This window comes from Macadamia integrifolia, chromosome 3, assembly GCF_013358625.1.
Source record: "Macadamia integrifolia cultivar HAES 741 chromosome 3, SCU_Mint_v3, whole genome shotgun sequence".
NCBI classification, from domain to species: Eukaryota; Viridiplantae; Streptophyta; class Magnoliopsida; order Proteales; family Proteaceae; genus Macadamia; species Macadamia integrifolia.
In genome coordinates this window covers 22,814,794-22,829,702 of record NC_056559.1, presented here as the reverse complement: position 1 = coordinate 22,829,702, position 14,909 = coordinate 22,814,794, and the positions used below count along the sequence as shown (strand labels likewise).

Genomic DNA, 14,909 nt, shown 5'->3' with positions numbered 1-14,909 from the left:
TGGGGTTAAATCAGTGGGTACATAAATTTGAAAGGAACAATGTACAAATATGCTAAAAACAAGGTGATAGCAACGAGAAAAATAGTAGGTAGAAAATTAAAATAAATCCAAAAAAATCAAGTTAAATATAAGGCATATAGATAAACAAGTTTTAAAAAGAAAAGTTTTATAAAAAAAACCTCAGTAAAATTCCTTTAGCAGACCTGCAATATGAGATTCCATCGAAGGGAAATCTCAGGCTTTGCACTGGGCAAAAAAGAAATAAATCCTAAATAAATAGTAAATAAAATTGAAAAAAAAAAATGTAAACATTGTATAGTAGCTAGATTATAATCTACTATAAAACTTTGAAGAAGGGTTTTTTGAAAAAATCCCTACAGAGATTTGGATCTATTTTATGGGAAGTGTATATTCCCAAATGGTGTGGGCAATTAATATATTTGTCACATGCGTTTTCTAGAGTCTAGGTTTCCTGAGGTCATAGTGTGTATCTAGGCATGTATTTTGGGTGTAAAGGTACAAGATTGGATCAAGATTTGACAAAAATTGACATAATCCCTACAAAATTGCAAAACCCAGCACTTTTTTCTCGTTGGCCGACATAGTTGGCATTTGACCGACGTCGGCCTATGTAAAAATAGCATCGGCCAGAATGCATCCAACATCGGCTCTGAGTCAATACAACTCTGGCTCGAGTTGACTCAGGTTTTTGCTCCAATTAAGTTTTTCACTCAATGTGAGACCGGTCTATGGTCTGTCATGTGGTCTTAGCTAGTTCTATGTATGTCAAAGCCATTAATCATTTTTGAACATTTATTTATTTATTTTCATTTTAAACCATCCCATGCCAGAACGGAAGCAAAATTATACATGAAATTACAAACTCAAAACCGTATTCTATCGCACCTAAAGCTCGAAAACCCAATAGAACTGTCATAGTGAGGAAGCAGGTAATGTAACATGACCTAACTGATCTCCAACTGTCAAAGTCCACATTAGTCTCACCTAAAACTCACCGATCCCACACATGCATAACCCATGATCAGAGTCTCTATTGTCCTTTAAGTCACCCTCCCTACTCCACCCTAATCTCCAACCATTTCCTGATCATAGCAACAATGGCCCATCCGCTAGAAACCATGAAAGGAAAAGAACATATTTTCCAGAGCCAATATCCAGCAGTTCCAGTGCCAGATAACATGACACTGCCCGAGTTTGTTCTCCATGAAGCTGAACTGTATGCAGAAAAAGTAGCATTTGTGGAGGCTGTAAGTGGGAAGGAGTATAAATATGGTCAGGTTATCCAAGACACGAGAAGGTTTGCCAAGGCATTGAGGTCTCTCGGACTGAGGAAGGGACGGGTGGTGGTGGTTGTTCTCCCAAACATGGCGGAGTATGCCATTGTCGCTCTAGGGATAATGGCAGCTGGCGGCGTGTTCTCCGGTGCTAATCCGTCAGCCCATATATCGGAGATACGGAAGCAGGCAGAAGCTGCTGATGCTGAGCTGATCATTACAGTTGGACCCTTGTATGAGAAGGTGATAGTATTATTCATCATTTCTATATTGATACAATTCAGTAAGAAGGGTAAAAAAGGGTAAATCCATCGAATCCAGTCCCACCTCGACCGGTTGTTAGAGAGATGAAATAAAATGGGTCCCATAAAGCATTTGGTAAGGATGGGAGAGTCGAACTCATGACCTCCTGAGAACTGTGAGGCACAACATGGTTGGATGGGGTTGGGTTCTTGAAAACTAAAGCCCAGACCAAGGTCCACAAGGCTCGTCACAGGCCCGGCTAAGGTCAGACAGAGATATTGTAGCCCAGGCCCACGTTACAGGGCATAAGGTTTTTAAGTCATTCGACTATTTGGTTAAGTCAATTTGTTTTATAGGTAGACCACTTGAACTCATGATCTCTTGATTGTGAAGTATTGGTTCTTACAAGAGCTACCCTTTGGTAACCCACTTTAAAAATCTATACCATCTCTCCCTCTTATTTATAGATTCTCTTTCTCTTCAACAAAAAATAATAAATCCTTTCTAATTTCTTGGAAAAAAAAATCCCAAGTCACATACTATTTTTGGTTTTGATCTCTCTCAAAAGGACAGACCAGGCCAGGCCCGGCCCGGCCAGCCCTAGCCCTAGGCCATTTCCTGCTTAATAATATAGACCGGGCGTCCTAATACCACCTAGAAGATCTCCTATGGTGAAAACTATCCAACTAGCCCATTGTAATCACAGATTATTTCGTGAGATCTAATAGGTGAGGAAGGCCTACAGATTCTTTAAACCTTTTGGTTAACCTTTTGTCAACCGTGTTTACCAAAGTTATTGTATGGGAAGTTTGGCTATCGAGGTTGAAAAGCTAGTAATGAAGCTTCCTGCTGAGTATACTGATGTGCTGGTTGTTAATGTTTGTTCTTCACATTAACAAACATAATTAATGTTATTGCCGTGTTAAGAACTCCAACAGGTGAGTTGTCTGGGATTGCCTGTCATAGTGGTGGGTGAAGAAAGAGTTTCCAGTGCCATCTACTGGGATGAATTACTCGAAGCAGCAGATCGTGCCGGCATCGACAATGCAGATGATACTATCAACCAGAATGATTTATGTGCACTTCCATTCTCCTCAGGCACCACAGGAACATCAAAGGGTGTCATGCTTACCCACCGGAATCTGGTGGCCAATCTCTGTTCCACACTCTTCAGTGTAGGTTCTGATATGATAGGCCAAGTTACCACACTAGGCCTAATGCCATTTTTCCACATATATGGAATCACTGGTATCTGTTGTGCTACACTAAGGAACAAGGGAAAAGTAGTGGTGATGGGTAGGTTTGAGCTTCGGACATTTTTGAATGTGTTGGTTGTTCATGAGGTAACCTTTGCTCCCATTGTGCCACCAATCATGTTGGAATTGGTTAAGAATCCGGTCGTAGATGAATTTGATCTTAGGCAACTCAAGCTCAGGGCCGTCATGACAGCAGCAGCTCCCTTAGCACCAGAGCTTCTCGCCGCATTTGAGAAAAAGTTCCCTGGGGTCCAAGTTCAAGAGGTACTAACGAACCAAACTCATTATTTTACGTCAATTTGTCTACTTGGAATTCATAATAATATAAAAAATCAAATCGAGAGCGGATTAATTCTCCGCATGAGAACCATTCTTGTACAAGGCTGATCTTCACAAATATAATCAACCCAACAACCAACTCTATGGTAGATTTCATCTGTGTAGATCAGCCCTACGAGAATGATTCTGGTACGGGAACTGATCCACATTCAAATCGATTTAATGCCTCTTCTGTGGTTAGTTATGGCCTTGCCATTGGTTGGCCGTTTTGACTTACGTGTTGTGATATATATATATATATATATATATTTTGATATATTTTCATTTATCCAAGAGAAAAAAAATGTGTCAACGTTACTTCTTTCATCTACTAGGCCTATGGGTTGACCGAGCACAGCTGCATTACACTTACACATGGGGATCCAAGCAAAGGGCATGGCATAGCAAAGAGAAACTCAGTTGGGTTCATCCTTCCCAATTTGGAGATCAAGTTCATTGATCCTAACAACGGCCAATCTCTCCCCAAGAACACACCCGGTGAAGTTTGTGTACGAAGCCAATGTGTAATGCAAGGTAACACAGGGACATTAAAAATGTGATATGTTACCATTCGTAAAACCTGACCTGACGGAAACAATCTGTCTCACTTTCTGTCATTTATAAGGTGGAAATGATTATATATGAAAATAAAAGGACGTGTGTTGGATCATCACATGTATATTACGTGTGCGAATCCATTCTTGACCTGATGCATTGGTTGAACCGGCAACCAGCAGGGATCCGAGCCCTGAACTTAGAAATCAGCTGATCGAACCTTCCATTTGCCCATACTCAGGTGGTTGAACCATTCCAAATAGGAACCCTTTCCATCACTATGGAATATAAACAAACAGGTTTCCAGTACTAGGAAAGGTGGTATCTCTTGATGGGCTTGCGAGCCAGATGTTCCCAATTTGGAATATTAAATTCTAAATGTTCTTTATATTTTTATTTTTTATTTTTTGAAAATTTTAATTTGATTGACGAAAAGAAAAGGTGTCAGTTTACCACATTAGCTACTCAATCTTTTATCTAATCAAATTATTCATAATAAACATGCACCTTTCTTTAACAGATTTGATTAAACAAAAGTGCATGGAGAAAATTTTTTGAGTAGTCTGATAAATTTCATTTATTCTTCTCGTTCTCTTCCTGCCTTTCATCTTCTAAAAAGGTTTGAAAAACCTCCAGTACGCAAGTGTGAAATGGGTACTACTAGTATACCAAAAAAAGTTACTAGAAGAAAAAAAAAATCTATGGAGAATACATATACATATATATTAACTAATCTATGGAGAAGAAATTTTCATAGAGTTACCAATGAGTCTTGATCAGGTTTTCATACAAAAACGTTTTTGTACTCCCTATGTGATGGACGTATGGACTCTATCGAATCTCTCACTCAGTAGCATAGGTTTCTAGATTTAGTGGAATCTATGTGTCCATCACAGGGCATACGAGAATGTTCTATACTCAATTGCCAATGTTAGTTTTTGGCCGGTGGTCAACGGTTGCCGATCTTATTAGTATGTTTCACGACGATGAAAATCTGGTAGCAGAGTTGTTGGTAGTCTAGCTCTAATCTTCATTAGAACAACTAACTTTACAGGTTACTATAAAAACAAGGAAGACACAGATCGGACAATTGATGCCAACAAGTGGCTTCACACCGGCGACATCGGGTACATTGACGATGATGGAGATATCTTTATTGTGGACCGCATCAAGGAGCTGATCAAGTACAAGGGTTTCCAGGTGTGTAAGGCTGTTCTTAACTCTTAATTTGACATTAACTCTAAGAAGGAGAAGGGGTGGGGGAAGGTTAATTGTCCAGTTTTGGAGAGACTGGCGCCTTAGAAGTTGGTCCAGATTGATTAGTCTGACCATCATCATCCCAGGTTGGACCTTACTACCTTAGGGCCTGTAGACTGGTGTTAGGTTGAAGCCTTCAAACTGTTACACAACTGAAGCCTTCTTTCGTTTCTTTGATGCGTTTGCTTTGAGTTTGTGGGTGGGCCAATCATCTTTATTTATTCCTAAAATTGCTAGAAAATCAGCTAAGAAGGAGAGAGAGTTATTAATTATTGCATTCTCTCTCTCTCTCTCTCTTATTTTACCACGGTGGGCCAATTTATGGAGCACCTCGACTAAATTTCGGGGAGATTAACGCAACAACCCATCACTGCTCCGATCTCTACTTAAATCATAAATGCACAGATAGAGAATCAAACTTAGGACCATACGCCTATCCACACAATCCCCAATTCACCCTAACCATCTAGGCAACCCACGGATGGGTCCCTCTCTCTCTCTTTTGATGCATTTGCTTTGAGTTTGTAGGTGGGCCAATCATCTTATTTATTTCTACTGAGACCAACCATTGCTAGCTAATCAGCTAGGAAGGGGAGAGAGAGTTATCAATTATTGCATATTCTCTCTCTCTCTCTCTCTCTCTCTCTCTCTCTCTCTCTGTGCGCGCGCGAGCGCTTGTAGGCTCAACACAATTCATGCTAACCATGGGCAAGTAAAACCCCTTTACCTTCAAAAAAAAAAAAAAGACTTTGTGAAAATAAAGCTATTAAGAAGAAGTGAAAAGATGAATGAATGCCAAATATTGATCTTGGATTGTAGGAGAAAGTTTTCCTTCTCAAAGAGAAGAATTCATCTATCAATCTATCATTATTATTTTCCCTCTACTAGTTAAAGACCCCAGTTTCCCTTATCCCTATAATGACACCCATCACACCCTTATTAATTTCATCAGTGAGAAAAATCTTCTTTTACCATAACTCGTGAAAATCTCTTTTTTTTTTTAATCTGCCAAAAGAGAAATTTGCCATTACTAAGCGATATTTACATCACAAGCCATATCAGCCCTGCATACGGGCTTCCTACTATAGAGAGTTTCGTAGGCTATAGTTTTTAGTCTTCCTAAAAGTCTATGACTATTAATACTACAAAAGTTAGGAATAATATGATGGTTATCCATCTCACAACATATCATAATTGTTAAAGCTTCCATCTTAAAACCAATTGGCTTGAAGTGGGGTGGCCTTTTGTGGCTCCTATACAAGATAATTGAATCATCTACAGTCGATGTGGGACTATCTCAATACTCCCCCTTACGTGCAGGCCTCTTATGGCTCTGTCTTCGTGGGTCGAGCAAGGAGCCCATCATCGATGGAGGCCCAACATACCCGCTCTGATACCATGTTAAAGTTTTCATCTTAAAGCCAATTGGTTTTAAGATTGAAGCATTAACAATAATTAATGTTCTTGGCCATAAACTTAACAGTTTATTATATTGTTTTTCAAATAGCAGTCTGATTTCATCTGCATCACTCCACACCTCGTCCACCATCCAGTTGTTGGTCCTTGCCCGTGCCATTCTCTCAATGAGGCCTAGAGCCTCAGCCTCACCATTTTTTCCTATGAAAACATAATTTGCTTGACATAAGTGACATTGGTTTTGAACAATAAAAGCAATAGCCCATGCAAACATAGTTGTCTTTTTATCAATAACACTTGTGATATTTATTTTGTTTTCCTTTAACAAGTACTCCTTTATAAGTGCTTTTCATTTTTCAAGTTTTCAAGTTTTTTTTTCCCCTCACTTCCCTTAAATTTGTTTGACTTTGCTTATAGGTCGCTCCAGCCGAGTTAGAAGCTATCCTTCTTTCACACCCTTCCATCAATGATGCTGCCGTCGTCCCGTAAGTATGGTTTTTGTTTCAGTAGTGGAATTGAAACTCCTATCAATTTAGGATTGCTAACAAGTTGAGATAAGGTTCATTGTTGGATGTTAGATTGGACTAAGATTCCATCTGGTTGACGATTATTGGGAAATGAAGGGAAATGAAATTAATTTTGAAAATGAAAAATTTTATCTTTTTTAATTAAAATATTCATTAAATAGATTCTTTACTGAATCACATTTTTTTGTTAAAATCCTAGTTTTTTTCCCTCCCCTTCTATTTATAGCCAGATAAAGCATTAGTTCAATTGAAACCATGATTCAGTTTTTGTTTTAAAGTTTAAACTGTTGTTAAATCGTTTAAATAAATCATCAAACCGACTAACATATACACAGTAAGTTTAAGTCATTCAATATTAAGTTTACATTAAACAACTATTAAAAAAAAAAAAACATATAAGAAAACCGTTCAAAACTGTTAAACCGAAACCATTTATAAATGGTTTCGCTTTTAATATATGAAAATGTTTATTAATTTTAAATTGACTGGTTTTAATATATGAAACTATTTATTAAATGATTCGATTTTGGTTTTACATAAAAAATCTTGCATCGAACCAAATCAAACCGTCTACAACAGAACTGAACCGTTTAACGCTCGTAAGAGTTATTATACTTCTTAAGAAAAGGGCTTTGCATACAATTGCCTTTGAAAATTGGAAGCTTCGTAAATGAAGGGTGTGGGTTTTGGTATTTTAAGGAGATATCTACTGAAGGGTTTCAAGTACAACCGTGAACCATGCACAAATCTATATGAAAGCGATAAAACCTTCTACCTAATTTTTATTTTACTTTTTTTTTTTTTGACATAATTTTAGTTTTCAAATGTAAGAAATTTGGTTGCAAAGTAATGTACAATTTAAGGGAGCAGAATAGGCACAACACTTGCATGAAACAAGCTAGCGGGGGGCATCAATGGGGGCAATGGACAGACATCATACAAGAAGGGCAAGTGAGTCATTTCAGAGAGAGAGAGAGAGAGAGTAGGTGCTAGCTTATGATATACCAGCAGTATGCCCAGCCTTTTACCCAAATTTAATAATGAAATTTAGGATGATATGGGATGAATGTGCGTATAGGAGCAAGAGCCTCATGATTCATATAGAAGGGGTTCAAATGGTCAAAGAAGAGAGAGAATGCAAGAATACATGAACTACTGCAACAATGTTAACATCATTTTCCCTAAACGTTCAAATCAAAAGTGCCAAAGGATTGAAGTAGTGAGGATAGAGACAATATACCCGATCCATTGCCAATCTGATTTCAGTCTTCTTTTTTACTAGCGATTGGTATCCAGGCCTTCGGTCTGACTAGTCCCATTGATCCATACTGACCCCACAACCGCATATACCGGGTTATACCATAATTGAATAAGAATCATTCAACTTTTATCAAAAAAAGTGAAGAGGCCCTGAGTGAATGGTCCTAAGGAAATAAGAGGAGTCGAAATTAAAACTACACGTTTCCTAAGACTAAGGTTCGTTGCCATCTCCGCTACCTTGATAAGTGGGCTATTATTGGATTTCTTACTTGGATGAAAATAGAAAAGGATTGTTCTTGCTACGCTAGCAAGGTGGGTGGAAAAATTAGAACTAGAAGGAAGGCCGATTTACATGTTGACCATCTTTCCCTGATCATATGCCAATTTTGCCTTATGTGAACTCACTCTATGTTCCAAAATCAAATGAGCAGAAATGATTAAAAACTCACTAATTGGATGAATTTAGATTATTGAGAAAAACGATGGAAATTGTGTAATATATGTTCCATTAGACCAATATAGGGTAACCTCTTCCCATTCAAAATGAAATTTAATTCATGCAAAAATATCAAAAATAAAACGGGAGAAGTTTTATGCACGGTCGTGTATGGTACAGAACTATGCACTCAACCGTCGGATGATGCTAAAGGGATATAGTGTAGACTCTCATCCCCCATTCAGCAGTTGTGTGAATAACCGTGCATCATGCACAACCGTGCACAAAAATTTTTGCCAAAATGGGGAAGGGTTTCTATGCATGATTTGTCCAATCGGGGGTAATTTTGATATTTCAAAGGAACAATTGTCTCCATCCAATTGTTTCGTGCGTAAGCCTATACATACCAAACATTTTGCCTCTCTTTTTTTTTAACATTTTTTCAACGCATTGAATACAGATTGCCTGATGAAGAAGCAGGAGAAATTCCAGCCGCTTGTGTTGTGATTAACCCAAATGCGAAAGATAGCGAAGAAGACATCATAAACTATATTGGCTCTAATGTAGCTTCCTATAAGAAGCTTAGAGTGGTGCAGTTTGTGGAATCAATCCCTAAATCAGCTTCTGGAAAGATCATGAGAAGATTCCTTCGAGAGGAGATGGTGAAAAGAATGGATAAGCCACATCCCTGAACAAGCCACTTTCCTAGGACTCATCTTCAGTTTCACTTTACAAGTGGCCAGGCTGCTTCAATATTCACAATTCACACCCTTTGTCACAAACATTTACCTTCTTTTTTATTTCAAAATAAATAAAATCCATGAAAGCAAGAATTAATGAATATTAGAATTTACAGAACTCAAAATAGAATTAGTTCTAACTCTCTTAGATAACTTATATATGAGCTAAAGATACCATACTCTTGTTTTTTCTTTCTATACACATTTGAATAGCTAAAATGATGATTCGGATGGCCATTATGTCTATACTAGATGGAATCATCATATAAGATTTACCCCGTCCTATATTTGCTCCAAGAAATGGAAAACTTAATCTTTGGTTTGACTTTATGATCTATGTATTTTCTTTTCCCTTGCCTTAACTAAGAATGCTGTGGTGCCCCTTAGTTTCTTGCTAATTTAGCTTGTATTATGCCTTTTGGCTGTTGGTTTTTGTTCCTTTAACATATTATTTTATTCACCACAAAGAAAAGAGTTAAAATGATTAATAACATTACTTATGTCCAACAAGAAATAAAACACTAACCATGAATCCCATGCTCAGTTGGTGAGTTGTGGTGTGCAAAAAATCCTATGCTCACCAGGAGGTCTCAAGTTTGAGTCTCCTGGTTGTTACTTACTTCCCTCCCTACCTATCAAAAAAAAAAAAAAAAAAACACTAACTATGAACAACTTTCTTTACTCTGCTTCAAAAGCTTTGCACATAGGGAGGTCAACTCTAGTGAGTGAGCTTAAAAGGCTTCTCTAGCTAATGTAGCTATCATGTCTTGCCCTATGTGTCCAATCTAGCATCCATGTAATATATTCAGAATTATCACATGTATTACTACATAAGAAATAGATGAAGTAGAATCAATTAAATCTAATTTAAAAAATTCATCAATTAAGAATCCACGTCCAACTATAATACCACTTAAGTAGAACTCTAAAGTGCAATGGTCAATAGGGAAAGAATATCCTAAAGGTAATATTACAGAAACTGAAAGTATATTATGATGAATATCCGGTGCGTAAAGCATGTCTTGAAGGAACAAGGTGACAATATGCATCTTGTGTTGATAAGTACCAACCATCGAACTGTCTCACTAGTGTCGTTTCCCATAAATACATTCTGGGATCTAACTGGAACTTTGTGATAATATACAAAACTCTCTCGATCTCGCTATATGTTTTGTTGCTCTCATATTAATAATTTAATCAGACTGTGTGTTTGTGAGCCCACAAAAAATCTTATGGGCCTGTGAGATATTCCACGGACTTACCAATAAAAAAAAGGAAAATATCTGTCGTAACAAAAAAAAAAAAAAAAAAAAAAAAAAGAAAATCTTACGGGCCTGTGAGAAAATCTCGCAACTCACCAAGCAAAAAAAGAAAAAAAAAAAGCCCCACATGCCCATAAGAGTTCTCATGGACCCATCAGGTCGAAAAAAAAAGTGGGAGGGGTTTCCCCAATGTAGCACATAAGTGACTTTCCCCAGTAGAGCTTAAAAAAAATGATGATGAATGTCCACATCTTCGCATATGTGCAAGACATACAAAAACTTCTGAATGTTAAAAATCTCGGGGTTTCTGATTTAGTACAATCGGAATACCTTTGGATGGCCTAGAAACCTTTTGGCTTAGGGTTTCTAGTTTAGTATAATACCTTTGGATGGCGTAGAAACCTTTCCCTTGGGGTTTCTGATTTAGTAGAACCGTGATAACTGTGGATGGCCTAGAAACCTTTTGGCTCGGGGTTTTTTGTTTAGTACAACGGGGATACCTTTGGATGGCCTAGAAACCTTCTGGCTCGGGGTTTCCGGTTTAGTACAACCGGATAGCTTTGGATGGCCTAGAAACCTTTTGGCTCGGGATTTTTGGTTTAGGACAATCGAGATACCATTGGATGGCCTAAAAAACCTTTTTGACTCAGGGTTTTAGGTTTAGTACAACCGGGATAGCATTGGATGGCCTAAAAATCTTTTGGTCGGGGTTTTTCCTTTAGTACAATCGGAATACCATTGGATGGCTTAGAAACCTTTCGGCCTGAGGTTTCCAGTTTAATACAATTGGAATACCATTGGATGGCTCAAATACAATTTATAAGTTGAATTATTGTGTATTGACACCTTGATAGGAACAGATCAAGGATAACCATGCGGCGACTTAGGTAAGATTTCAACTCTCTAGTTGAAATTTCCTACATAGGATCATATTAATTTCTTGATTAATTGATGTTTTAATTAGTTTGCAAGAAGTAACCGATGAATTATTCGCCTACGTTTGCACATTTGCACCTCCGTCATCATTGAGCATGCTAGCGAAAATACATGCTCATGGTGATAAAATTTGGTAGTTATTTTTTTTCCCTTCAGCCATGACATAGGCCTTGGCCAAAAAGGGGCATTTTGTAGATACTTAATTTTATCATTCACCCCAAAAGTGATGACAAAAAGGGAACGATCAAGGTTCATGCTTCACATCGGAAGGGAATCTAGGTCTTTTGTGATGATCCGGACATCGACAGTAACTTGAGACCTAGCAAGCAGCCCAAAACCTTAATCCAACCCTGAACCTGACAGTGGCCTAAAACCCTAATCCAACATTGAACCCAGCTGTGGCCCAAATCAGCTCAAAACACTTTGCCCTCTCGACTCGACACAAGGGTTGAGCATAGGTATAACCTCTCAACTCAGTAGGAACAATGTAGGCTTTTAATGTTTAAATGTGTATGTGGTAGTAAAAATAATAGTGCAACAATACATAGCCATGCATGCAGTATAGGATTAATAGGAGAAATGTATGTTCTTTAAGCATCTAATAGGAAGACCGATTCAACCAGGGCGGAGAGAGTGCATGATACCCATTTTCATAACCTGACACTTGCTGTCAACTCTGGACCAGACTAACTTTCGAGCCATTTATTTATGGATCGAACTCACTTATCGGGTCCGAGGCCCTAACTCGAGGTGACGATTCTAAGTATTATGTTTTCCAATCTCCAATATTTGACAATCATTAATATGCATTTTAGAACCTAAAGGGAATGATGCCTCCACGAAACAAGCCCCCAAGTATCTCCAAAGGGGCGATCGGGTTGAATAACTCAGGTTAGGCACTTCCAAGATTTGTATGGTGCTCTTTTATTTTATGAGTGACATGCCCACCTTAGTTGGAATTTCACTATAACATACATTTCATATTTTATATATTTATACCGACAGTTTGTGAGAGTGACCGAATGGATCCTTGCTTCATCACTATGTGAGCCACATGGATCAAATTGAGTTGGTACTACTGATACCCTCTACCTGAGTGTATGCCATGAGGAGGATTCCTAATGTCGCTACTTTAAGCTTGCTCCTTGGGATTTTGAATGATGTGGTCTAGCAAAACAAGACCAGCAAAGTGGTTAGGAATAGTTGAATTGACATGAGGGCTTAGGAAAAACTATTCGATATACATTTATTTTGTTGTTTATATGCCTGGGAGAGTTGTCGTATTTGTGCTTCGACATAGTCATGAGAATATTACATGTTTGGGGTTAGCACTATTCATCATAAGGGATCAAGAGTGCTGAATCTGATGTAGTTTAATCGTTTAGGGTATTGCAGATTATTTATGATTGATGTACTATGTTGGTTAGATGTAAGCTTGATATAACATTCCTAACTTCATACTATCTCATTAGGTCGCACACTCCATTTCTTGTATGATGAGACACATATGGTAGAGATACTAAAATAAGCAATTGATTAGTTTCACTCTATGTAGGCGAGAGGGAGATGTTAATAGAAATCAAGTCATGGACCTAGTTCACGTGGAGTTCCCATATAAGGTAGACCGACCCACTAAGGTTGGAAACCCTAGTTGGCCAGATCTTTATAAATTTAGAGGTCTGACCATATTAAGAATAACCTTTTCCATGGGATCATGAGGTCAAGTGGCAATAGCCAATGTTGCTACTGCTATGTGCACGTAACACAAGCGATGGTGTCACAAGCTCGAATAACGATGAAGCATGACAATGCACAATATTGTGAGGTAACTCACGACCAAGCATATCTATGCACGATGAGGCACAGTACAACAACCTCGCTCTGATACTGATGAAGAATAATGGAAATGACAGAAATTATGGTTACCTCAAGACACTTCACATATAGAGGAATAGATTTGGTTGCACTATGTGTTGCTGCTTCCCACGAGCAGTTTGTGGCAGCAATCTTTCTAGGCAAATTTCCAGCCTCCAAGTCCAAAGATAGCAATGGAGATCCTTAAAGAGACACACTTTCAATTGGGAGAGACAAAAGAGGGTAGGGAGAAAGAGGCAGAGCTTTTATGGTAAAGTCAAAAGTTATTCTTAATGTAGCAAAACCTCTATATTTATAGAGATGTAACCAACTAAGATTTCTAACCCTAGTGGGTCAATCTAACCCCATATGGGCGCTCCACGTGACCGCCGGGTACGTGACCCAATTCAATTAACAAGTCCCATCAGCTTGCTACTTTGGCTTCTAGGCTCTCTATGTTTCGATTCTGGTGGTGCCATCCACCCTTTTTGTTTTCTCCTATTTTTCGGTCAGAGATTCTCTACAGCCAGCCTAGAAAAAAAAATTTGCGTTCTTCGAGCATGAATAAAAAAACTAGCCTAGAATGGAAGGACCAAGGACCTTTCCTTCACGTTTGGGATTAAACAAATCATAATTAAAATACTGGACCTGCTCATGACATATTTTAGAACTATAGTTCACAAAAAATTACTCCTTTATAAAACTACTATAGCAGTGCTTTTTACACCACCGATCACAAGTTACCAGTGTCTCAAAACACAGAATTGGGGATCGAATTGAACCCTGCTGATTTTCAATCCATTTGATCAGAATTGGCCAGAATCAGTCCCAGGAGTCTTAGAATCAGCCATCAGATCTGAAAACTCAGCGAATTCTAGAATTTCTTGGCATGAATCAGCTGTATCGAATCGACCAGAATCAGTCATGGCTGATTCCGATCTAAATCGGTCAATTTTCCAACTATTCCTTATCTTTTAAACCTTACAAGTACACAACAGGGGTAGAGGAGAACTATGTCAATTGGCAAGATGACTTCTCTTTTCCATTTGGAATGAATTTATTAGCCGCAAGTGAATCAACAAAATCGTTTTCTTTTTTAATTTGACTTCCAACTAAATATGCGTGATCCTATTTTATTTTTCTTCGTGGGAAAAGAGAATTATAATGATTGCTGGAGATTTCTTTACTTTGGTGGTTCAATTCCATTCTTTATGAAATAAAATAGGTGGAAGTTAAAAAAAAAATAATAATAAAAATAAAAAAATAAAAATAAAATCATCTTTTGGTGAGGCCTTTTTTCCTAAATTGCATAGATAGACCTGAAGATCCTCTACTCACATTGAATTTCAACTCAAACGAAATTTACCGAGTGACACAAGACAGCTCGAAAAATCAAGACTGAGAATATACAATTGTGGTTGGAGTGCACTATGACCATACATGGGATGCATGTCTACACAGAGGACATTTAATAGAATTGGACTCTAAAATTTAATATCTGGATAATCCAAACCTTGTCATCTCTATGGAATGGTCAGCAAAGTAACATCATCT

The 14,909-nt window shown here is 37.9% G+C and overlaps 1 protein-coding gene across 1 annotated transcript; it reads left to right on the top strand.

Annotated features, from left to right (window-relative positions):
• The first annotated feature begins 1,100 nt into the window (after positions 1–1,100).
• LOC122073531 (4-coumarate--CoA ligase-like 1) lies at positions 1,101–9,586 on the top strand. Its single transcript, XM_042638123.1, has 6 exons — positions 1,101–1,538; positions 2,477–3,058; positions 3,448–3,646; positions 4,722–4,867; positions 6,758–6,825; positions 9,024–9,586. The coding sequence occupies exons 1-6, from the start codon at positions 1,119–1,121 to the stop codon at positions 9,253–9,255; spliced, it is 1,647 nt and encodes a 548-aa protein (XP_042494057.1). The 5' UTR covers positions 1,101–1,118; the 3' UTR covers positions 9,256–9,586.
• The last annotated feature ends 5,323 nt before the right edge of the window (positions 9,587–14,909 follow it).